Raw genomic sequence first — 24,669 nt, 5'->3', positions numbered from 1 at the left:
TAATTTTTTTTTTTTTTTACCTTTCACAATAACTTATAACCTTTTACTAGACTTTTGATGCCAGAATTTATACAGCGTTTGTTTGAAATTCAATTTAAAATTTCAATATTTCTTTTTTAAAATTAATTGTTGGCATATTTGCGCTAGAATTACGCTTAATTTAGTTCACTGAACCATAAATTATCGGCTTATCAAAACCAAAATTTGTTATATATGTATATATTTATCATTCATATCACTATGGCATATTCCAACGAATATCTATTTTACATCAGTCGCATTAAGAATTTTAAATTTAAATAGCTTTAACTGGCTTTAGTTTTACTCACATAATCATTAACTATCGGGGATTTAAGCTTTTCAATAGAACCTAGTGCAAATTTAATGTCGCGAAAACATAATAATAAAATAATTAACACGAATATAAAAATGTGCATATTTCAATATAAATACAAGATCCGGATAGCTACTAAGCAAAGGCATTACAATTTATTGCAAATTTTAGGCGTATGGAATGCATTTGCTACGCTTTAGCACTTTTTAAATTGAGTAATTGGTTTAATTGGTGTGTAATGAGATGAAATAAGATTAAAGTTTTTTTCTATTTGTCACACTCGAATTTTATATACAGCAACATTTATTTTATAATGTTTATGCAGCAGAAATGTCTTCGCTGGGAGTGCAACGTCCTCGATTTTAAGACAGTCTGTAAGAAATTTAACACACATTATTAGCCCTTAACGGGATCCAAATAAGTATGTGTTCACCTCTTACCAATTTCGTGTAGTTCCTTTCGTAGCCATTTAAGGCACACTTCTAGCGGGAAAAACAAAAGTTTTCGACGAAAAAACTCAAAGATCGCCAGAGTTGCATGTGTAAGGGACTTTAACTATAGTTCATAAAATATAAAAAATTAAATAATGATCTCCGAATGGATTAATAAACATAGATACTTACAAAGGCAAAAACCACATAGTACACAAGGGTAGTGGGAAAAAGAAACAAAATTGCTGAGAAAAAAATTGTGGCAAGGTATAGCTGTCGATCCATATAATTATGAGCTTCAATACGGCCTGTAATGAAACATATGTAAATAAATTGAGATCTGAACATCTTTTTACCAGTCTTTGTATATTTTTAGTAGACCTACCTTTTAATATATTATATCGGTTCCCACGAACCACTTGCCAAAGTACGGATAATCCTTTCTTTTCCACTTTATATAGACTTCAAAGAAAGATCGAGATCCATTATATGTAAGTTAAGGCTTAATTTATTCAACCTGGACTTACACTTTGGTGTAAATATGGAAACAATGCGAATGCAATGAAACAATTGATATTAAATCTGCGAGTAAAGCTATCTGGAATGTAAACCCCAGGCATCCAAATACTCCAATGGCCAGGAAAACTTGCCGTACTATTGGTTCAATCAAATCTATCAAATTGAATATGAATGACTATTAAATATGCATTTAAATTTAAATTAATTTATATAGTAAAACGTACCCAAAAACATGGACCACAATTGAATATGATATTTAAAACAATCGAGGAAAAAATTATTTAAATGTATATTCAATTTGAGACCAATAGGACTTCCTTCCAAAACATTCAACAGGCTGTATAGCTGGTTGATAATACCCTAAAATAATGGTAAATGGATAATTGCTAAATGTGTGCATTTCTCGTCCAACTTACATGGGATATTTGTATAAGGAAATCGCCCGGTGAGGTAACTAATGAAAACATTATCACCATCAAGAGTATACCCAATACTCGATCTAATACAATATTTTTCATCCTATTACTATAACGAAACAAAAAAAATTGATAGAAAATCAATAAAAATAAAAAGTCATGTACAAAATGATTCTTACCCTTTATTACAGGTTGATTGCCATTCTTTAAAGTGCTTATAAACAGTCGTGTGTCCCATTATGTTATTAATGAAAACATTTTCGGCAGTATATTTAAACAACTGTATGGGCGCGTCGGCTACAAGAAGTAACAGGTGAAGACCACTCTTGAGTGCCCTGTTTTTGGGCTTATGAATTGCAACTTCGGACTGGGCCAACCGAAAGAGCTCCAGAAAATCACAATCGCTGCCACCACTTCCCGATGGTTGATCCAGTGTACTCTCATCATTGACAAACAAATCTTGCACTTTTTTCTTGTGATATAGAATTATTTTGATTTGTTTGAGGTGCTCTGGGGTGATTCCTATGTATCCCAGTGAAATGTTTGGCTCCTTTTTGTCGTAAGTAAAACATATGCGCATATCGAGTTGGTGGTAGATGTTCGGTTTTTCTGCGCAGGTATCACTGCACAGGATAGAGCCGAGGAAACGCAAATTGCTGATTGTCCCATGCTCCATCGATGCCGTGTTGAAGTCGAAGTCGACAGCATCCACGACATAGTATACGACGTCCTCGTTTATTTGTACTTGTCCGTACAAATTAGTTGGTTTTTTGAGGGTGAAGTAATCGATGGGCAAGTATATTTTGATGCTCATTTTGCAACGGAATTAAGTAAACACTGGACCAAACATCAGTAAAGTAAAAACCACTAGAAATAAAGAAACAACAAACAAGCCGGCAACTGGTTATATATTCTCTGAGCTACTGAGAAGGTGACGAAATGTACATATGCTTTCCACTGCGAATAGTTGATTGACGTCACAAACACAAGCATAAGAAGATTGAATGAAAACAAAAGGTAAAATCGATTAATCTTTATTATTAAATTATTATTAAATTGGTCGCTTACTTGACCCTACACATGTTTATGTTTTTACAGATAATTATAATCGAAAAATCGGCTCTGAATTAATAAAAAAAATTTTAGTTTACAAAATACTTAGGCGTTTGAGTACATCCGAAAAATGTAATGTTATTTAACATCACCTAATTTCCATCCATTGGTAGGCTCTTTTAATTAAAATAAGCTAGAATAATTTACCTTCTCACCTTACTTTGTATTTACACCATTGTAGCTCGTTTGGCGATAACTCTGAAAAGGCACCCCTGCGATAGTTACAACGTTTCATTCCACTGTTCTTCTATATTCACGTGTTCTGTTTTATTTCGTTTCTCTTGATATATTTTTTGTGTTAACGTACCCCTTCCGACGGGATACATTTTTCGTCGGCATTAATAAATAGTAAAACTAGTTTTTGTTTAAATAGCAATTTATTTTTTTGCATAAATTCGAAAATGGGCTATGATGGTAAGTTCGCATTGCAAAACAGCAGAACATATCCGCGCACAAACTTTATTTTCGATGCGTAAGTGTACACAAATAAAGTGTACGTACATATGCACATACAGTGAAAAAACTACAAATATTGTGCAAATCGTACAAAATTTCGCAATTCATCTGTATTAAAGCAATTCATATTATGGTATATTGAACAAAATGTTGCCGCAGAGTGAAAATGTAATGCATTTAATGTACATTTTTGCATTATCATTTTGACCGGTGTACACATACATATGTATGTGTGTACGCATACATATGCACATAACAATTGCAAACTATTTGTTGCCTTTAGCTAAGATTTTGTGATATTTTTGGTAGTCTTGAGAGTTTATTGAGTCAAAATATCTAAAGAGTTGAGCAAATATTTCTACAGTCATGTTTTGTGTTTATAAATTCACATACCGTATTTGAAATGCAGGCACAAACACATGCAGACATACGTACGAAACTTTTAGAAAATATTGTGCATCGAAACTGCATTGTTACTATGATAATGAGTGGGTTTTTTCGGTTTTGTTTCTTATATTTTTTTGTAGATCGTGAACGTGACCGTGACCGCGATCGCCGTCGCCATCGTTCACGCTCTCGTGACCGCCATCGCGAGCGTTCCAGGGACCATCGTCATCACCGCAATTCGCGCCGTAAGCCATCTCTCTACTGGGATGTGCCGCCACCAGGATTTGAGCACATTACTCCGATGCAGTACAAAGCAATGCAGGCCTCCGGACAGATACCGGCCAGCGTTGTCCCAGACACTCCTCAGACAGCCGTGCCCGTTGTCGGTTCAACCATAACCCGCCAGGCGCGTCGCTTGTACGTCGGCAACATTCCGTTTGGCGTCACCGAGGAGGAAATGATGGAGTTCTTTAATCAGCAAATGCATTTAGTTGGCCTGGCCCAAGCAGCCGGCAGTCCAGTACTTGCTTGCCAAATAAATTTGGACAAAAATTTCGCTTTCCTTGAGTTTCGTTCAATAGACGAGACCACTCAAGCAATGGCTTTCGATGGCATCAATTTAAAAGGGCAAAGCCTGAAGATTAGGCGCCCGCATGATTACCAGCCTATGCCGGGCATAACAGATACTCCGGCCATTAAACCCGCTGTTGGTGAGTTCCTCTAAACCCATAAAATTGTAACTTTTAATTGCAACTTGAAACATTTTCACAGTTTCCAGTGGAGTTATCTCGACGGTGGTACCAGACTCGCCCCACAAAATATTTATTGGCGGTCTGCCCAACTATTTAAATGACGATCAGGTTAGTAATGATATATAGTATGGATATACACGAATTTCAACAATAATTACACTTGCTTGTACACTATCCTATTTAAGGTTAAGGAACTGTTGCTCTCATTTGGAAAGCTACGTGCATTTAACCTTGTTAAAGACGCTGCTACTGGCTTATCAAAAGGGTACGCTTTCTGTGAATATGTAGACCTAAGCATCACCGACCAGGTAAGAAACAATCTACTGTGTATTATATTCCTATCGAAATCTATATGAAATTTGTGTCGCATTCTTTATAGTCGATTGCTGGCTTAAATGGTATGCAACTGGGCGACAAGAAACTTATCGTACAACGTGCCAGCGTTGGGGCCAAGAACGCTCAGAATGCCTCAAACTCTAGTCAGTCCGTTATGCTGCAGGTGCCAGGACTGTCGACGGTCGTTAGTAGTGGTCCACCCACAGAGGTGCTTTGTCTGCTTAACATGGTCACTCCCGACGAGCTGCGCGATGAAGAAGAATACGAAGACATACTGGAGGACATCAAGGAGGAGTGTACAAAGTATGGTGTGGTGCGAAGTGTCGAAATACCACGGCCCATCGAGGGCGTTGAGGTACCCGGATGTGGCAAAGTTTTTGTCGAATTCAATTCGGTCCTCGATTGTCAAAAGGCACAACAGGCCCTTACCGGACGCAAGTTCAGCGATCGCGTCGTTGTTACTTCATACTTTGATCCTGACAAATACCATAGACGCGAATTTTAGATAAAAACTACAAAAAAAAAACAAACAAAAAAACTAACACTAAATCATATTTCTCACATTCACCGATGTTCAATAAAATTACACATAATAAACAACAACAATGTATGACCCGACGTGTGTCTCACTAAAAAAAAATGTTTTGTTTTTCTCTTTTTGTATTTACTTTGATACTGTTGGCCCGATTTTGTGGTACAGGCCCAGGGTTGGCCATGTTAAAGGGACAGACAGGATTCTCTCGGACAATAGAAGAGCAATAAGAGAGCTTAGGCAGGACCGAAGGAAAGAATGTTAAAGAGTTGGTTAAAGAGTTGGACTCACAAAAATGGGAGAGGGAGAATGAGATAAACAAACACTGGAAAGCCAGTGTGGAACAAGAAATTTCTTATCCTGGATGAGCTCTAATGCGAAAGCATTCCAACGTTGAGGGGATATCTCACAGGCTATTATTACCTGTAAAGTATAACCTCAAGAAACCTTGCTTCCCTGCCCTGCAGATTTCGATTTTAACTTTAATTTCGCAGAGGAAATAAAAAAATAATATATTTCATGAAATAGAAAGAGATTGTCGGGTCGGTTGCTACTGCCATGAAACTGAGGGAAAATAGTGGAAATAGTGGTGGTGGGAAACTGTACCCAGAGGTAGTCTATGATATAATGATGTACATAGAAATAGTGTGCATGGATATTCATCGTCTTTCTTATAGAGGTATTGCACTTGACTATTGTCATCACGGACTGTACCAGAATCCGATGGCATTATAATGTACATAGGAGTAGAATCTATCATAAGTGGAATGGATTTCATACAGCTCTCAAAATATCCATAATCTTATCTTTCTAAGTATATGTATAAGAGTCCATTGGTTAGGCAAAGGGCTGAACATTCTTGCCCAAATCTTGCTAATAACTTGATCTTTTTAATACAAAACTAATATATTTCCTAAAAGATTGGCTAATTTGTATATGTGTAATTTTATTCCAAGCTTTAACCACTTTTTGTAAGGTTTTCCCCCAAACATTAAAGTAAACCAAGGATATAGTTGTATGTAGTTATAAAGAATGTGGAAGCTCCATTTGAAGCATGGCACGATGCCCCAAATGGAAATCGGTACTTAGCCAATCGTAAAGAATATATATTAATTTATCAGAAAAAAATGCCATGCAAAAGATCTTAAAACAGCTGTCAAATGAAAATGTATTTGAAATTGATGACTGATGACTATCCAATATGTTTAAACATGAATAATAGTTTTTAAAAAGTTACGTGCGATTAAGTTACGATGAAAGTCGCTTGTAAAGTTAAGGCACATCTAACGCCGGTAAATCTTTATTTGGCATTAAAATAATGTAAAACATTAAACAGTATAGGTAAAGGGGGTTTCGTTTGGTTTGTACGGGTACACCGTAGGTATATGTATATGTTTCTGATATGATATGATATGATATGCATATGAGACATTCGTTAACCAGTTAAAAAATAGACATACGACATAGAAACAGAGAGGCGAAAATGGTACATAGACAATAACTTAAAGTACAACTAGAAAATACTTGAAAAATGCTTGACTAAAACACAGATAAAAGTAGATCTATCTATGGTTTTAGTATGTGGTAAGTAGACATAGAATAAAATATATTGCACGGGGCTCTGCCGCTTTAGAAATATGTGGGAGAGTGGAGAAGACTTCTACTCTTTCATTAAATGCTTGAATGCTTGAAATTTCAAATGGGTTTTGTTCCAGAACTTATCAAATGGAATGCCCTTTAAGTTTTGTTCAGTTGTGGTGCGTGCGTTTCAGATACTTTTGGGGTACTTCAGGAGGACTCTATGGCTAAGTGGAAGTGATATTTGTTATCTTTATGTTGACCAGCAATGAGGATAGTTCCAGTTCCTCGCTGAATTTGTTCCTCAAGATTACACTGCGATAGCCCTGGCGCACACAGGTCAATGGATAGCAGGCCTGCGCTATGAAATGTGTCTCTGCAAACATATCCTCGTCCTGGACTTCGAACCGAAGGATCGCAAACTGTGGATTGCGTACGGTAAACTCGCAGGCCTCATTCCACACCGGATTGAAGCCATTCTCATTGACTTTGGTGCGATATTTGATCCCAGTATCGAAGCTGGCGCCCATGATTTCCACCACGATTTGTGGATTATTGGATTTACCGCCGCGAAACAGATGCCGTGCCGCTATCAGGCGTATGCTGACACGCACTTCATTGAGGCCATCGGACAGCGGGTTGTTTGGATTGAAACTTTCGGCCTTCATGAACGACGGCTTCAGTATATAGCCACATTGGCCATTATTCCGGAATTTGGCCTGATTCAATTGCATGGCCTTGTCGCCCGTCTGATAGTTGAGGGCTATCATCTGAGATCCAATATTCCAGAAAGGCACGGGATTGAAGTTTGACGAGTCCAGGCGCTGCCCCTTGGGATACACCCGACTGATTTGGTTTCGATGATACGAGAGAAAGAGCTGCGTATTCTGTTGGAAGAACTGCTTTTCGGCCTTCGTTTCGGGAAAACTGGACATCTCCTGGAAAATCCAGGAGTGCTCACGAAATGGTACACTCCGGAAATATATTATCAGATCGGACATTTCCTTGGCCACGCGCGCCGTGCGCTCTTTTTTGCGCCGCTCAGTGGCCAGTTGACTAGCGATTAAGGCCGCCTCCTGGATGGCCTTTATCCACTCGTAGGCCGTCTCCTGATTGTCAAACCCGATCACAAACGGATTTTGCATCGTTGGTGTTTGTATCTGCAGCTTGAATATGATGCCAGGCTCATTTGATTCGAAGAGCGAGGCCACGGCCCCATAGATCTCAATCGAATCGGTTCGGCCGTCAGTGCCCTCCTCATTCACCGAATTGTAATCCTCTGTGGCGGCATCAATCACCTAAACAGGAGGGGCAATGTATATATATATTTAAATTAAGCATTAATCCATTTAGCTCCTCACCTTTACGTAGTTGGCTGGCAAATGCTTCTTTATCATGCCGCCATAGTCCCCTATCCACCACATGGTGTTGTTTCTTTGGACATTCGTGATGATGGCGTGCTTGGGAAAGGACAGCTCATCCGGTTTGTTGGCCTTGTAGCTGTACAGAGCCTTGCAGGTGACATGCTCCTCCAGATTGGAGCCCATATAATTCGAAGCCCCGTTGCCATCGTTGCTGTGATCTGTGCCCTGCTGTGCATTCTCCGCCAGTGCCTGTCGCAGCAGATCCTGGGACACAGGATGGCAGAGCTTCACATTGCGATACAACGGATTTCTCGTATAATAATGGATGAGCGACACCAACGACTCAAACTGCATCGTATCGATGGCATACAGTCGTCCCTCTTGGATAATCCGACAGTGTTTGATCTTTCGATTGATCGTGAACGAAATGACAAAAGCATTGATGCTCTGCACAGAGGGGCGTACCAAAAACGAACCAATATCCAGCTTGAACAGCCCCTGCTCGGCCTGCTCCTTGGTGGTGTTTGGATGGAACCAGTCCTGGTCCTCATGCTTCTTCGGCTGCGGCACTGGCTCTTTAAGTATTATCGAAAACTCCGAGCTGCGCAGCATATTCTTGCGATAGTAAACAATCAGCGAATACAGCGAATCGAATATGAAATTCTCGACCAAATAGTAGCGGATGGAGCCGCTCTCGTGCTTTAATTTGATGCGACAGTGATTCGGTCGATTCCGACGCCAAAACGAGAGGCTATAGTCGCCCACAAATGTGGCCGATTCGCGCACCAAAAATGTTCCATCACCAAGATGTTTATACTTTTGCAGCAGGTCGTCGGCTTCTTTGCGGCCACCTGGAACAACAGCAAAATTGTAATGTAATCATCATCATTTAATGGAATGGGAAAATATTATTTTGAAAATAATTAAAAGGTGAGAGAAAATGAATACCAAATTATATGATGAAACCAGTTGAAACCGGTTCTAATACACTACTTATACGCTTTGCTCGGGTAGTGTATGTGTAATATTATTACTATTATCTTTTTACCCAATAAATATCTCTATCTATACATTTGCACTAAGGAATCACCATCCATTCGATGTATCTCTCTTGCTCTTCCAACCAACGAGTTATCATCTGGGCGTTACTCCGCCAGTAGAGTATGTGAGAGAGAATCTAATATACCCCATATACATACTCTTTGAGTGCTTGGCGAACAAAGGGCAGAAGGTACATTATGGGGCACTTTTTAAAGTGGATATCCCGTATCGCAACGCAGATATGGGATAACAGATAGGCAGATACGAGAGCACAGATACCAATAAATATGTCACTTGCATGGCCCGGCAGCTGTAATTATTAAGCAATCTTTATGGCAAAGCCCGTTCCGTCCCATAGATAATGGTTTGGTTTTGGTGATATCAATCGATCGATTGGCCGGACAGCGGTACCAGACCAGATACCAGATACCAGATACTAGCTCCTGTAGAGAATATGTTCTGTTTACCTTCCAATTTGCCATGAAACCAGTTTTCGCCAAAATGCAGCTCATCGTTGGCCGAGGTATCCTTCTGTTTCTGTTGCATTGTGTTGTTCAAAGAACAGGACGACGACAGACCAAAGTCGTCATCTTCTGAGGTTCCATTCCGATGTGATTCACTGATTTCAGAGGTGTAGATGAGCTCTTGTTGGGTCAACACAAACTGATAGAGATTCCAGGACTTGTCCACGGGATCCTTGAAGTACAGCAGCCCCTCTTTGAATACCTTGCGCATATTTTCACCCTCATTTTCGCCACCGCCACCGCTCAACGATGATCGATGGGTAAGCGATGAGCCGCCGCCGCCACCAGCAGCGGCGGCTGCTATGCCACCGTTACTTATGCCCACGCCGCTGAATGTCGTCTCATCGTATTGCGGCAGCTTCTTGTGCTTTAGAATTATCTTGCGGCGGAGCTGGTAGGGGGAGGGCAAATGCTGTTCGTTCCGATCACATGGCTGCGTGAGCAGCATATCGCCAAAGACCTAACGAAAAAAGAAAAGGGGAAACCAATTAGCTAATGAATCACCCAAGGAATCATCACCCATATTGTACCTCAATTAACGCCTGTGCCATATTTCGTTGCTGCTCTAAAGAGCAATTCTGTTCGATGGACAGAATGACGGGATACTCGGAGGTGGTGAAGGCATGATCCTTGATGGTCTTTACAACATCCATGAACTTGATTTTGGATGTCATTGTGTGACCATGGAATATGTAGGGTAAGTTATCGGGGCCATTCCAACAGTCGAGCTCAATGCAGCGACAGCCCATGCGCAGGGCCCGGGCATAGGCCTCGCACGATGATTCGCTGGAGAATTGATCGCCCGTCAGATAGGTGTTGTGTGACGATGCTATCCAGTATGAGGAGAGCGGCATGTTCATGTCCATGAAGATGGAATCGTATTTGCTGTTCCACAGGTCGTTCTGCTTCGAGAAGAGGTAGTCGACGAACTCCGACAGCGTCAGATAGGGTTCCTGTACATCGCGCTCCACATCCTGCACAAAGTCACGTATGAAGCCGGATATGGACCCGGAATTGAGCTCGCCCACGTTCAGATCACGCTGTTCTGTTTCCAGAAAACGCTTCAGCTCTGTGGGACGCACTGTCTGCTGATCCTCCGAGTAGGGAAAGGCACTCGATGCGGCTGTTCCCCCACACAGAATGTTGGCGAAACTATGCGGCAGTAGGAGCTTCTGATAGAGACGCGAAAAGTCATCAAACTTGAGGTCATGCTTTCGTCGGACATCGTCGGTGAAGCACTCCATGAATTTGCTGGTGGTCATTTTGCAACTGACGCTGGCCAGGAACATCTTAAAGTCCTTGATGGTCACCTGCGTCTGGGATTGTTCCGACGATTTGGCCGAATGCGAATTGACATTCTCGATCTGATAGTATTCGCGTCGCAGCCAGCGATCGATCTGCAGCGGATACGAAGCGTTCACTGTGTCCTTAACCATATAGCGGAGCCCACGCACCCAATTGTCGGCCTCGATCTCCGATAGGGCCACCACCGAGAAGCTCTTCAGCTTGAAGTGATTGCCATACAAGATGACAAAGCATTTGCTGTTCTCGTAGCGCTGGCAATCGTCGGCGAAGAGCCGGAACTCCTTCGAGTGCTTGCCCACACGTATCTCACGGATCTCGCGGAGCTGTATCGCACCCTCAAAGTCGGTCCGGGGCGTTTGGGCGGCCACTGTCGACCATAGCAGCTGACGCGTTTCCCTGATAAGCATTAGATGGCGACGATCCGGACGCCTTTGCTTGCCGTACAGCTTCGTCACAATTGTACCGCGCTCCAGCATGCCAATGGTCTGCTCCATTTCACCCAGCAGCGGGGCGTTCATTGCACTGAAGCAGCTCATCGTATCGTTGTTTTCTGTTACCTGCCACTGCTGCTTCTGCTTCCGAAATGTAAATCAGATCTGCCACACGCACGTTTGCATTTACAATATGTATATGCACACACGGTCTCCGGACTCCGGATGTTTTTCCACAGCCTAAACCATACGACTATACGACTGGCTGACTTGCTGACTGGCTAAACGTTCACGTTTGTGCTGTGGGTGGTGGGTGGTCGCCCTCGGTGGCATTTGCAATTGCAAGTGCAAGTGCAATTGCCTACTTGTTGAATTTCATAAAAAATCACAAACTCTACACGGCTACTACACATTTGCTACATAATGGAAGGAAAAAGAGGGTGGTGACAACAGGCAACATGGCAAGGTAAGGTAAAAAGTGTGACCGCAGTGTTTACATATATACCAATGCAGTATATTTGGCCTTTGTGTACACGAACGACACAAACGAAAACGACACTTGTGGATAAAATACGAGCAACAAAGCTACACGCTTCCAAATGTTGCTGGCCATGTTGAATGTTGCAAAGGCCCCTCAATTGAATTAATTCAGAGGAAACCCCACTAACAGATAAGATTATCTACTAACGAAAGTACTGTTTTTGCCTGTTGTCTATACCCTCTTTTATAGCCCATTCAAAATTATTAGTCTTATTTTTTTGTCACAGGAGAGAGTACTTATCGGTCTTTCCCTCAGAAATATACCAAAATATACCGTCTCATTTCCATGCACCGATGAAAAAACGAACTTAGCCCACTTAAGCCCCCTTTATTTTAACTGGATAACAATTTAAGTTCAACTGCCGAAAATATTTCAAAAAATAATAATACAAATTACGTTTGAAGCTCCATCCTATCCTTCATATGATTGGTATATGATCTGTTACTGTGTATTTATATAAATCGATTTTGGTCTCTGTAAGAAGACCACTGCACTGCAAGACAACTGGAAAATATCGTTGAAATAGCTTTAAAACAAAAACTGACAAGTTTCTTCATGCATTGGAGCCTGAGATGACAAACATTTTCTCAATTCTATAATTTCCTTTTTCCCCAGGGTATGCAGAATTTGGTGCATACAAATCGGATGTTGCCAACGGTAAAAAACGTAAGTGTATGGAATAAGTCTCATTGTTGCAGGGAAATTCCCACCACAAGATAACAACGGCTATCGACACTATCGCGTGGATACGAAAGCTGCGCGCCAAATGGAAATTGTTTGAAAGTGAATAAGTGAAAAGGATATGAATGCAAATTTAATAGATTCATGATAAATAACATTATAATACCGCAATTTCGACTTCAAAACATAGCAAAAAGTAAGTAATATACTGTAATTGGTCGCCCTCGGTGGCAATTGCACTACTTGTTGAATATCAAATTTACTTATTTCTCTTTTCAGCCATAAACTACACTATTCGATAGACCAGCCACTAACGTCGGATATGATAATCGAATACGAAGCAACAGCGCATGCCTGCCAAATATATATATATATATATATATACAACGGGCTTACCGGCTAATATATTAATTTATAATTCGTATAGTTAATTGCATTTAGCTTAATTTTTGCCGAGTTTTGATAAATCTATTAATGGTAAATGTCGATTGGTTCATTTTCATCAGTGCTGCAAAACGTGGAAGCGGTTGAATTTGAATTTTAATTTTAAATATGGAACTTACTGCAATTCAATTCGGACCAAAATGTCGCCATTCATTTATAATACATATAATAATAAGCCTTTGTATGGGTATATGCATTTCATAACCAGATATATGTATATGTATATATATAATTCCTTTACGTTTAGAAACATCAAGAATTTCAAAAATATTTGTTATTTTGTGTCTGTATGTTCTGTGTAAATATTAATTAATAAAATTAGATAACAAAAATAAAAACAAAAATCTGCAACCATTTGTTTTGTAACAGGTGCCTGGAAAAGTGTCTTTGTGTTTAAATTCTTTTGTAGTTTGTAGGTATTTGCCGGCTAAAGCCGCTCATTATTAGCATTGAATGCCTTTTGTTTGTATTTTTGTTGCTATTTTTGTCGTTTGCTTAATCTTGCTTCCTGTGCATAATAAGCGCCTCCTCGATTTCCTCCTTTGGCTGATCCTTGTCGCCCCAGCCCCAAGTGGGGTGAGTGCCGTCGCCAGTGCGCTTCACACGCTTCTCGATAATGGCCGGTGATACGGTCTTCAGGTCATAGGCCCAGCCAATCTTCGAAAAGCAGTCAATAAAGAATGTGGTAAAGTTGAGGGAGTAAAAGCCAAGTTCAGCCGTCTTGTAGTCCCATGGGAACACATGATGATAGTTGTGCCAGCCCTCGCCAAAGGCCAAAACAGCGACGGATATGTTCTGAGTAGGGCTGATGAATCTGAGCAAAGAAAAGTTAAGTATTAGAAGCTCCCGCTAGGCTAGGGCTAGATAGATCAGTTTAGACGACGTACCGGTCATATGGGCGTCCACCAAACTTGTGGGCAGCACTGTTGACGAGCCAGGTTACATTCAAGATGAAGCACCAACGGAACATGGTGGCCACAAACCAAGCATTCATAATCGACTCATCCCAAAAGTAAATCGGTATCATGGTGGGCAGCACAAAGCAGGCAAACGGCATCAGGTACAGATAATAGCTGCGAAATAAGCTTGGATAAAGACATGGGCACCGACTCTTGGTATGGGGTCGCCACTCACCGCTTCTGGAACATCAGTATGGGATCGGCACGTAAATCGGATAGGTCTATGCCCTGGCCCTTGGCCTTTACCTCCGGGTGTTTCTTGCACAGCAGCCATCCAATGTGCGAAAAGAAGAAGCCACGCGTGGCATTATGGGGATCGGCATCCGTCTCCGAGAACTTGTGGTGGACGCGATGGTCACGGGCCCAGTGATAGGCGGCATCCTGGAACGCAATCGTATTGAAGATGACCAACATCAAGCGCAACTGCCACTTGGCCTTGTACGAGCAGTGGGCCCACAGACGGTGGGCGCCAGCAGTGATGCCAAGTCCAGAGCACACATAAAGGACGAATGCGAAACCAATTGTCGCCCATTTGGCCGAAGTAACCAAAAGATAGAGCCCATAGATGGCGGCCAAATGCAAGTAACCAAAGGCCAGGATATTGCGCCACACTAGCTTCACTTTGCGCCCGTCGGCACACTTCTGGAAGCTCTGGTTACCTTCATCTCCCTCGAAGAGCACACCATTGGAGGTGGCGAATGGCACCTCGCCTGCATCTCCTCCTGCTCCTGTTCCTGCATTCACTTGCATCTTTGAATCGACGGTTACCACTGCTTCTGCTTTGGCCTGGGCCTTGATATTGGGCGTCATTTTTAATCGACGAATTGCTTTATTATTTGGCACAACAAAAAATATAAGTAGTTTTCTTAGTCAACGACAAATATTGTCTAGGGCGAGACGACAGATTGAGCTTCACTTCTAGATTTTTCAACAACAACGCAAATGCATACTCCGATAGTTTTCAATAACTGTATAAAAAAACTCCTTGTGCCTATCGAAAACTATCGAAGCGCGCCAACTCAAAAATGGCCAGCCCTAATTACTGTTAAATAGTGCCGTAAAAAAATGCAATGCAGGAAAACATTGTGAGCTTAGCAAACCAAAAAGTTAATTAAATAGCGAAAGATGAAACCTACACCTACACAAAATATTGTACGTGAGCCAATAATAAATTTAAAAAAATGTGTTCTCCAATTAATTTACAGCAGTGCAGTACTGCCGAGTATTCCAAACACGAGCAAAATGTTGTTGAATGTTTGCTAAAAACTGTTTTCATGTAAATATGATGATTTTAGCAGAATAGATTAATTAATAAACAAACAAATAGCCATATACTGTATCAACGAAAAGAAACGGCTTTAAATTGACAAATAAATGTTGATTTCAGTCTCTTAAACTCTTACCGTATTCCAGAATTGGGGCGAATAATATAAATTAACTCTGCTGTACGACTATATTTAGTGCATAATTTTTTCGGTTACAAAAATACAAAAATGATTTTTCACGCTACCAGGTTTTAAGTTCAAATAATGATAATATTCGGATCTACTCCTATGTGTGTACAAATAGTCACCGGCCTGGCAGAAATCACAAAATTTCTTTACGAAATCACATCGGGTATTTTTGTATTTGCCTTTGCTCGAAATTCAGATAAACCGAACCAAATATTGGACATTTTGCGAAGCTCCACAAAATTCTTTCAATTTCATATTTGAACCTTAACTAGCTAGTAACTGTAAACCCATATACTATATAAATATTATATGATATTTATATGAAGATAGATATAAAAAGATTTCATATGCCATACTACTTACCATTTTCCAAGAACCAGATAATTATATATGTACATTCCCCCACGAATCAAAGACGCTACCACAGAAATGTCTTTGTATGTATGTCTTTGCCCACAAGCATATCCAAGCATGACTCTCAGCCCGTAAATCAAATCACGAATCGAAACAAACAATTTGTTATACTGTTTGTAGTAATTGTATTTGCCAAAAAGTCTACAATGAATGCATTCTTACGCACGTCTTACCTACGACTAGTCCGACTAATAGCTATTAGCGATATGGGTGGCCTCTAACTTGCACGGACGGAAGGAAGACTTGCCCTGACTCCAGGCAGGGATAGGATTCAAAGGAATCATACTCCTAAAGCTTAAGGACGCATCAGCAGCAGCCAGCGGCCAGGCAGAAAACAGACAACACAATCCACAAGGAAACTTCTCCAACAGTTTGCCTTCATAAGCGTACATCTAGCTAAATTATATTTATTTTCAACTATTTTTACAGGAAGTTCATAGAAAAAAATATATGTATGTTTTCAATAAAAAAAAACCTCTTATTAGCTACTATATAGATATATGTAGTATCGCTAAACGTAATGTCACACACACCAAAACACCACACCATACAGGTTTTGTTTCTTTTTTTTTTTTTTTAATTCAGGAACTCGCTCAATGTCTGTGATTTGATTTCATTTGACTTGGATTCTTCCGAGTGTCTTCAATGTAGTATATGATACTAGATGACATCTCCCTCTCTTGATCTCGCATTCTCTGGGACTGCTGTTTCTGTTTAAACAAAAATTGGTGGAAAAACGGGGAGGAATAATAAAGACAAATATTCTTTTTTTTTCTTTTTTTTTTTGGAGAACACAATCATTTTCATCTACAAGAATCTCTTTTCTAAAAGTTTATTTTTATAATAGTTTAGTTGTTTTTTTTTTTTTTCTTATAACAAGCGCACAGGGAACTGGAATTTTTTTCATCGTCATAATTTATGTTTTTGTTGAGGAGTTTTTTTGCCGTCGCTCATCGTTCGTCATCATTATCATTGTCGTAGATCTCGATCTCTCGTAGAAAATTACAACTTAAAAAAGGTGGTGTATAGCCTAGACACTTCTTCATTTCAGAGCTCCTTCTGCTCTCTCTCTCTCTCTCTCTCTATGGATATAATCTCGGTGGCGAGTTATTCTCTAGCAAAAATGATGCTAAAATATATATACATAGATATACATATACATTGTCTCGCCTCATAATAATATAACGTGGGGAGAGGGGGAAAGTTACTGCGAGTCTCAATGCAGCGCCAACCAATATGTCTTCGGTGTCTGGTCTGTACATGGGATTAGCTACTCCTACACTAATCCACCTCTAATCACGTTATAAACCTATTAATTACTCGGTATCTCTTAGCCTATACACACACTATCATCCACTATCCGTGCGCACGGAGTACAGTTGTACCTCTGGCCCGTGGAGGAGACGGTCGAGCAGTCACTTTTTGTTAAGCATTTGCCAGAGCTCCTCCTCCATGGGGGTGGGGGCAGAGGCATCTATATTCCCCTCCGTTCCTCCTTCGCTATATATCTGTCCGTCTCTTGTCTTCTGGTCTGGAACTGGAGTTTTGTATTTAAGGCTGGGTGTAAAAATATCCTTTTACTTACAGCCTTAACTCTACAAAAAACACACTCTGAGAATACTTTTACTTTTTTTGTTTAGCCACCCTCTGTTTTTTTTTTCTTATATGGTATTATGTATACTCTTAGATTCTTGTCAGATCTGCTGCCGCCGCTGCTGCTGCTGCAACTCCGTTAACTGCTAGATAGTCTCGTCTAAATAATACTTCAATAGTATGTACATGGCCAAGAAGTCAACAATGTCCATTTTTTGCGTCTCCCCCGCGTGTCTCCCATCACATCTCATCAATATATGTACGTGTTTAACAACCTAAGACGCATCTCGTATATTAATATATATATATATATATATTTATATACGTGTTATTTATGCCCCAGCAACGCGCTTGAAATGTACTTTTATATTTACATATCATAATTAAAACTATATATATTTGTTTTGTTCCTTTTTTATATAGAAGAAAGCGCATCCCCCCAAAAAAGCTGCCCTAGGATGATTTGTTTCGTGGTGTTTTTGAAATGTAATGTGTGTGTGTTTTAAATAAAAAATATATATATATATATATGAAAAATATCAATTGAGAAATGGAAAAAACGAACGAAATGATGCACATTATGATACATACTATACTTTATATATAGAGAGACAGATATTTTTTTGAAGAGATATCACCCGCCACTGAGTTAAGTATTTTTATGTTTTGTTTTTTTTATCACGTCTTGTGAGTAAACGCATTGGGTTGGGTTGGGGCTTCCATTATGATGAAATCTAACTTTAATAAATGGGGCGGAAGGGGCATGGATTACCAATATTTATAACTCCTTTTTCTTCTTCTTCATACTGACAGAGATAATGAAATGACAATATGGATGATAATCATGATCGAGAGTTGTTTGTGGCTGATTTGATTGATTGATTGATTTTTCTCTTGAGTGTTTTTGTTTTTGTTTTTAGGAGAAAACTTAGCACAAATAAGGTTGTTGTTTGTTTTTTGCAGGACACACACAGATTGAATGTCGGGTTTTAATCTAACCATTACTTAATCATATTCATCTTATAACATACGAACTTATAAAAGGTTTCTTTGTGATTTTGTTTCTCCTTCAATTAATTCATGGAAATTTGATTACTTAGTGTTACAAAAAAAAAAAAAACTATGCATTACTTTCATATTTATATATATATATATATATATATATGCATATATATATATTTATGTTCAACACACATTCATCGATCGATCGGTTGGTTGGTTGGGGCTTAACCTGATAATAGATCAAACTTTTCACCCCCCGACGATATATATTGTTCATGTTTCTCGTTATCCTCTGCTCTCTGCTCTCGCTCTCTCTCTCTCCCACTCGGCCGTCTCACACGATGAGACAGCGCAGACCCAACGATAGTAGTGTGTATAAATAGTGAAGAGTATTACTAGGCTAGACCTCCTATTGGTTCTCATCATCATCACCATCGCCGTCATCGTCATCATGCTGCTCGTCCAGCTGATGCTGTTGCTGCTGCTGCACGGCGGCTGCCAGTAACGCGGCCTTCTGTGCCTGCGCCTGCATCGACGCTTGCATCGATGGTGCGGACATGGCTATCTTCCCGCTTGTCTTGTATTCGGTCATTTCCTGCAAAAACAACCCAAGCATGAGTAAGGTTCCTCCTGAAATGCTGCCAATTTTTTCGTTTTTTTGTTGGTTTTGCGGTACATACCCGTTCGTAGCGAGCCTTGTCTCTTTCGGCCATCGACTCGTACTTCTGTTTGACCTCGGGATCAACATCGGACCACTTTCGTCCCAGCTCTTTGGCAATGTCGCCAACACCGTATTCAGGATTCAGAGCCTTCACCTTGTTTCTTTCATCATTGCAGAACCAGAAGAACGCAGACCTATGAAAGATATGGATTTTGATTATTATACATGATCTATTTGGGTGTTTTTCGAGTTGATTTTTATGTGTATAAAGGATATTAAATTGCTTTTTGCTACGAACTCACAATGAACGTTTCGGTGCATTGGGGTCCTTGATCTGTTTCCTCTTCTTGCCACGTCCGACAACAGTGCCCTTGGGTGGGACATAGTTTTGCATTTCTGCCTCGTACCGCTGCTTGTCCTTTTCGGCCATTTCATGGAAACGCTTCTTCTCCTTATCCACCATTGTCTTGCGAGGGGATTAATAATTGATTAACATATATGTTCATGGGGGTTTCCATTCGTTAGCAGGGTTTTGTTACCTTCCATCGTTCGGCACACTTGCGCGAGAATTCGGCAAATATCACGGTTTCATCGGGATGCTTCTTTTTGTGCTCCTCCCGGCAGGTTTGTACAAAATATGCGTATGCAGTCATACGGCCCCTGGGTTTTGCATCGGCCTTTCCACCTCTGACCATTGGACTCTGTTGAAAACAAAAGCAATAATGATCAAGGATAAGCGATAAGCGATATATTGGTTGATTGGTTTATGTTGAGGTTGATGGGATTTAGCTTTTTGGCTAAAACAAACACTTACCGCCGAATTGATAACATTCTGTTGCTGTTGCTGCTGTTGCATCTGTTGTTGCTGCTGGTGCTGTTGTTGCTGCTGCTGTTGCTGTTGTTGCTGCTGCTGCTGCTGCAGTTGGGCAGCTGTGTTGGCATCCACCTGGCCCTGATTGGCGGCCGAATACCACCACTGGGAGCCGGGCACTGCTGCAGCCGCTGCAGCCTGGGCCATATTCAGGCGATAGTCATAGCCTGTGGTACCGGCAGCATTCGACGTGGCCACAACCTGGGCCATCGTCGTGGCTGGATTGGGGAAACTGCTGGCCATTTTGTATGTGAACAGCTGTTGGGTGCCCACACCGGCAGCGGTATTGGAGCTATTCTGATGCGCCTGCTGCTGATTCTGCTGTACCACCACTTGGTGTTGTTGCAACTGTTGCTGTTGTACTTGTTGTTGTTGCTGCGCAGCCAGTTGCTGCTGATAGTGTTGAATGGTTTGCTGATCAATAGGTTTGTTGGTTGTGTTTGTGATTAGAGGTGTGTGCGATGCCAGCCGGAGCCGAGTGTCTAATGGCTATGGCCTAGCCTAGCCTATATCTATGTAACTACAACTAAAACTAGAACTACTAACTATTTGCAACAGCAACAACTACGTTTGTTTGGCTATAGTCCCCTGGACACTCGTCTCGCGCCTGGCATCGCACTACTTAATCACTAACTCAGTAAGTCATAAACATTAATGGAAATGTGCGGGTGTTTGGATTAGTGATTAATAAAAATATATATAGTGGTTTCAATTGCACTGACAGCGATACTCCGGTCGAATGCAAACCAACAGCAAACAGAAAACATAAAACAAAACGTCTACTAAACCAATTCTACGAAAAGCAATTTAAACCAAACAATTATTTTATTTCTATATAAAAGCATATGCATGTGTTTTGGTGTGTGTGTGCACGCTGGTCTGTTCGGAATATTGTTTCATTCCCAAACAGCCGGCAAAAATCTCGGTTATCGATTTCTATGGCGTTCTATGACACCACATTCGTATACGTACAACCTATGCATGTATGTACAAATGCACATACAAACAGTGCGCTAGTGTGTATTTGTAGTGTAGTGTGCTAGACTAAACAACGCATAAAAAAAAAGAAAACATTCGCTCAGCTGTTTTTCCTCTAGATAAAACCTAAAATGCTTTTTGGGAGAGAGAGGCGTCTTTTGTGGTACCGGTTCCGTTTTATTGGTGAACCAGTTTCGCCAAATGCTTTTATTTTGATTCCAGTGCCAGGGCCGGTAAAGAACCAGGGTTCCGCCACACAGCAGAGTCAATGACGGGGATGAATGGAAAAGGTAATTTTTCCAGGGGCAAACAAAAGAAAAGCTTAAATATGCACAAAATATTGGTGGACAGGTCGTCTCACCCCATAAACAAAAGTAATTCAATTTGTTTTTGCGAATTGCAAAAGGGGACAATGGATTGGTTTAATCCAGACCTTTTTACACGTGGGTAACGCTTTGCTTGAAAACTATACGCACATACATACATATGTACACGCTTGTGGACATACACACATGTTAGAAAGGAAGAGAAAATGGTTGGTAGCATGAGAATTGGCCAAGCATTTTGCGTACACTGTATGTATGCTTGGATGTTATATACATACACAAGGGGGGAAAAATACAGCGAATTTAAGATTACGCAAGCTGTGAATTTTTTGTGCATATTCTAGTTTGCACACACATTCGTATCCATACACTGGCCATGTGGATGTGTTAGTGAAGCATTTATCAATGCGCATTACCATATTTTTTTTCTTTGTTTTTTTCTACTCAACCAAATGCAAATTTATTTACAACCGTGTAAATACATAAATATACGTATATACATTTAAATAAGTATAATTATATATTATATACTGGATATGAATATATTTGTACAAACTAATAAAAAAAATGGCGGCCCTAGATGCGCACGCAAAATAAAATTTCGCTTGTACAGCGTCGCTTTTGTTTGTATGCATGCACGCATACGTCAACGAAACACGCTAATGTATTAGTTACTTTTTACATAAAACAAATTTACGTGCAAAAAACGCTTAAACAAATTCACATACATATTTACAGGTACACACATACATAGAAACACAAAGCCAGCCACTCTAATGTATGTACATATGTAACGGATGATCACAGACAAAATTTTGACCTGGCTACGCTTTAATTCATTATTTTTTTGGTGCAGAAATGCTTGTAACAATTTAAGGTTGTACATATGCCATGGTGCGTTTGCACATATGTATTGGCATTGGCGGGAAAATCATTAACTTTCAACGAAAACGCGGCAAGCTACCAGGCCAGGCCGCACGCCTTTTGTTTGCATATGTATGTGTGTCTCTCTGTATGTATGTATGTACGAACATTAAATAAATGCCGTATACCTGCAGACAAGCTTACCTGTATTTGATGAAAGTGATCCATAACGGAGCCGATCGGTTCGAATGGTTTCTTAAGTTAACGTTCTTTTTGTGGTGCACTACGAATAGTGCTGGGATTTTAGGAGTTTCCTTCTTTTCTTGCCGTTTCTTTCTCGCACTACACACACATACACACTCAACGTAACGTAAGCACTGTGTCAATGGCAATGGAGTTTCTGTTTCAATTTCAGCTTTGGTTTGAGGCCAGCTTTCAAATACTGTTCTAGACGTATTTATTTGACGTTGTATTGATTATTGTATGCACACACAACGCATTTACTTTTGTACATATGTATGTACACGGCAGACGCCACACGGTAATTTTGGAATTGAATCCGATTCTTACGGCATTCGACAGCGCACGCAACGAAACGTAACGTACGTAACGCGTTGTTGGGGGGAATTTGTTGTTTGCTTTTAGTTACTAAAAAATAAACAAACGACGCTACATATGCAGCACTTTGTTGTGTTCTTTTTTTTGTTGCTATCAATGCGGAAAAGATGGTTTGCGCGCCGCTCCGCTCGCCTGATTGAAAACACACACAGAGAGTACCGTACCAACAACGCGAATGCAAAGGCTTTGAATTGAATTGCCGTCTTGCCAGGTCTACGTTACGCCAAAACTTCTGTATGCGTTGAATGCGCAGCTGTGTGTGTATATTTGTGTACGTTTGTGTGTATGTATATTGTGAGCACAAGGTAGATGGTGTAGAGGGTGAGGCAAGTCGCCTATTCGGCTATCCCACTTTGTTTTCCACCCCGTCTCTCTCTCTATCGTTCTTAGCGCGCGTTGTTTAGATTTGTACAACAAAGTCTGAAATGCTCCTGAAGCTGGTTTGACTGCCGCATAGAGTCGCTCACCGTACTTCCCCTACCCTCTATTTTATATACCTTTAGTACAGTTTACTGAGCACAGTTCTCTCTCACTCTCTCTCTTTCGCGTCAGAGCATATGTATATGTACACATGTCTGTATGTACATACACGTGGTGGAGGGAAGCAGCAGCAGCAGGCCTTATAAAAAAATGTTGGGCTGTTACTTCTGTACAAACTTATGTACATACGTGTATGTACATATGCGCTCTATACCCGCCCTATAAAAGCATATCATTGTATGTACATGCATATGTACATAAAGAAATGCTGTCAAAGCATCTAGATATGTATGCTGGTATGATATACATATGTATAATAGTAAACAGTAATTTACGACTCTTAACATAAATATTTGTCTACAATGTAAAAATAATTTAGTTATGCTGTGGACAAACTCAGTAGACCATACAAGCATAAAACCAATTTAAATTTCGAGCATGTTTTATTTTTACTTGTGTGTATCCCAAATGGTACATCCATATGTACATTTGTATGTACGTCTATCCCATTCCTACAAGCGGGCATACCATACATATGCATCAATACAAACACATAAATACATGCACGCGGGGTATACGTATATACGCACACAACCAAACTCATGCCTACATACACATGTTTCATTTTGCGTTCCCCGTCTGACTGTACTTCCCAAGTGCCTCTCTCGTTTTCTCTCTCGCTCTCTCTCATTTTATAAAGAGCGAAACAATGTGAAAATAATGCAGCTGTATGTAAGCGTGTTGGTGAGGTCACAAATACCCAGCAGACAAATTTTGTGGACGCTTTTTGACCAGATATAAAAATTTCCCTATTCTAAATATTATATAAATATTTAATTCAAATATTATTATTCTTTATTATTTGCAGTTTATGGTCTTCTTACAGAGACCAAGAATAGATATCGGGATCGAGGAAGCTTATCATATTCATAAATAGGTCTAAATCATGTTAATCTGATAAAAAGTCATTATGTTTCAAATAGGCTTGGGAAACAGCATTTTAACGTTAATTAAATTAAATAGGGAATAAAGGTGTCCATACTCAAAGCGGATACCTGTTGGCCAGCCACAATGGCATAACATTCCATATGCTTTGACCATTTTTGTTTAAACCTAATTTTAGGCAAAATCCATGAAGATGACAACTTAAATTAAGCCAGTCTTGAGGAAACTGATTAATCAAACGTATAAAATGTTCTGTTCAGCGCTGAGGGTTCTAGCTAGCTAATAATATTCAACTGAATAATAAAATCGAGGAATATGA

At 40.2% G+C, this 24,669-nt stretch overlaps 5 protein-coding genes across 8 annotated transcripts; 1 reads left to right on the top strand and 4 right to left on the bottom strand.

Moving 5' to 3' along the window:
• Positions 1-437: 437 nt before the first annotated feature.
• On the bottom strand, positions 438-2,666 carry LOC6599356. Its single transcript, XM_026991336.1, has 8 exons — positions 1,880-2,666; positions 1,701-1,809; positions 1,509-1,644; positions 1,293-1,437; positions 1,151-1,227; positions 958-1,073; positions 775-889; positions 438-706 (listed from the first exon to the last, which is right to left on the bottom strand). Exons 1-8 carry the CDS (start codon positions 2,512-2,514, stop codon positions 609-611), a joined length of 1,431 nt encoding a protein of 476 aa, XP_026847137.1. The 5' UTR covers positions 2,515-2,666; the 3' UTR covers positions 438-608.
• A 499-nt stretch (positions 2,667-3,165) lies between these two features.
• Positions 3,166-5,369, top strand: LOC6599357 (splicing factor U2AF 50 kDa subunit). Its single transcript, XM_002024444.2, has 5 exons — positions 3,166-3,227; positions 3,797-4,366; positions 4,428-4,516; positions 4,594-4,716; positions 4,788-5,369. Exons 1-5 carry the CDS (start codon positions 3,215-3,217, stop codon positions 5,247-5,249), a joined length of 1,257 nt encoding a protein of 418 aa, XP_002024480.1. The 5' UTR covers positions 3,166-3,214; the 3' UTR covers positions 5,250-5,369.
• A 1,174-nt stretch (positions 5,370-6,543) lies between these two features.
• Positions 6,544-11,898, bottom strand: LOC6599358 (1-phosphatidylinositol 4,5-bisphosphate phosphodiesterase gamma-1). The gene is made up of 4 exons (XM_002024445.2): positions 10,314-11,898; positions 9,727-10,243; positions 8,216-9,069; positions 6,544-8,152 (listed from the first exon to the last, which is right to left on the bottom strand). The coding sequence occupies exons 1-4, from the start codon at positions 11,622-11,624 to the stop codon at positions 7,082-7,084; spliced, it is 3,753 nt and encodes a 1,250-aa protein (XP_002024481.2). The 5' UTR covers positions 11,625-11,898; the 3' UTR covers positions 6,544-7,081.
• A 1,591-nt stretch (positions 11,899-13,489) lies between these two features.
• Positions 13,490-15,565, bottom strand: LOC6599359 (acyl-CoA Delta(11) desaturase). Of its 2 annotated transcripts, XM_026991402.1 has the most exons (4): positions 15,548-15,565; positions 14,320-14,971; positions 14,073-14,258; positions 13,490-13,999 (listed from the first exon to the last, which is right to left on the bottom strand). In XM_026991402.1, the coding sequence occupies exons 2-4, from the start codon at positions 14,952-14,954 to the stop codon at positions 13,681-13,683; spliced, it is 1,140 nt and encodes a 379-aa protein (XP_026847203.1). In that variant the 5' UTR covers positions 14,955-14,971; positions 15,548-15,565; the 3' UTR covers positions 13,490-13,680. The 2 variants fall into 2 exon arrangements, with proteins under 2 accessions (XP_026847203.1, XP_002024482.1); XM_002024446.2 differs by lacking the exon at positions 15,548-15,565 and having other exon boundaries at positions 14,320-15,076.
• Positions 15,566-18,554: 2,989 nt separating this feature from the next.
• LOC6599360 (high mobility group protein DSP1) lies at positions 18,555-23,115 on the bottom strand. 3 transcript variants are annotated; one of them, XM_026991399.1, is made up of 6 exons: positions 22,512-23,115; positions 20,083-20,553; positions 19,808-19,969; positions 19,571-19,734; positions 19,288-19,462; positions 18,555-19,202 (listed from the first exon to the last, which is right to left on the bottom strand). In XM_026991399.1, the coding sequence occupies exons 1-6, from the start codon at positions 22,533-22,535 to the stop codon at positions 19,017-19,019; spliced, it is 1,182 nt and encodes a 393-aa protein (XP_026847200.1). In that variant the 5' UTR covers positions 22,536-23,115; the 3' UTR covers positions 18,555-19,016. The 3 variants fall into 3 exon arrangements, with proteins under 3 accessions (XP_026847200.1, XP_026847201.1, XP_026847202.1); XM_026991400.1 differs by having other exon boundaries at positions 20,083-20,532; XM_026991401.1 differs by having other exon boundaries at positions 20,083-20,529.
• Positions 23,116-24,669: the final 1,554 nt, after the last annotated feature.

Source organism: Drosophila persimilis, unplaced genomic scaffold, assembly GCF_003286085.1.
Source record: "Drosophila persimilis strain 14011-0111.01,24,50 unplaced genomic scaffold, DperRS2 tig00000663-arrow-arrow-pilon, whole genome shotgun sequence".
NCBI classification, from domain to species: Eukaryota; Metazoa; Arthropoda; class Insecta; order Diptera; family Drosophilidae; genus Drosophila; species Drosophila persimilis.
Note: the sequence above shows the minus strand (reverse complement) of the source record. Positions and strands in the feature narration are given on the sequence as shown.

Bases quoted from the DNA above. Each gene is read 5' to 3' on its own strand.
- LOC6599357 (XM_002024444.2), top strand. The intron at 4,517-4,593 runs GTTAGTAATGAT...ATCCTATTTAAG, and splicing joins ACTATTTAAATGACGATCAG to GTTAAGGAACTGTTGCTCTC. The intron at 4,717-4,787 runs GTAAGAAACAAT...CATTCTTTATAG, and splicing joins ACCTAAGCATCACCGACCAG to TCGATTGCTGGCTTAAATGG.
- LOC6599360 (XM_026991399.1), bottom strand. From the start codon at position 22,535: ATGGATCACTTTCATCAAATACAG. The intron at 20,554-22,511 runs GTAAGCTTGTCT...CCTATTGATCAG, and splicing joins ATCACTTTCATCAAATACAG to CAAACCATTCAACACTATCA. The intron at 19,735-19,807 runs GTAACAAAACCC...TCCCCTCGCAAG, and splicing joins AGTGTGCCGAACGATGGAAG to ACAATGGTGGATAAGGAGAA.
- LOC6599358 (XM_002024445.2), bottom strand. From the start codon at position 11,624: ATGAGCTGCTTCAGTGCAATGAACGCCCCGCTGCTGGGTGAAATGGAG. The intron at 9,070-9,726 runs GTAAACAGAACA...CTGTTGTTCCAG, and splicing joins GTTTCATGGCAAATTGGAAG to GTGGCCGCAAAGAAGCCGAC. The intron at 8,153-8,215 runs GTGAGGAGCTAA...CCTCCTGTTTAG, and splicing joins TGCCAGCCAACTACGTAAAG to GTGATTGATGCCGCCACAGA.
- LOC6599356 (XM_026991336.1), bottom strand. From the start codon at position 2,514: ATGAGCATCAAAATATACTTGCCCATCGATTACTTCACCCTCAAAAAA. The intron at 1,074-1,150 runs GTAGGTCTACTA...GTTTCATTACAG, and splicing joins CCGATATAATATATTAAAAG to GCCGTATTGAAGCTCATAAT. The intron at 890-957 runs GTAAGTATCTAT...TATGAACTATAG, and splicing joins ACTATGTGGTTTTTGCCTTT to TTAAAGTCCCTTACACATGC.
- LOC6599359 (XM_026991402.1), bottom strand. From the start codon at position 14,954: ATGACGCCCAATATCAAGGCCCAGGCCAAAGCAGAAGCAGTGGTAACC. The intron at 14,259-14,319 runs GTGAGTGGCGAC...CTTATTTCGCAG, and splicing joins ATACTGATGTTCCAGAAGCG to CTATTATCTGTACCTGATGC. The intron at 14,000-14,072 runs GTACGTCGTCTA...TTCTTTGCTCAG, and splicing joins GGTGGACGCCCATATGACCG to ATTCATCAGCCCTACTCAGA.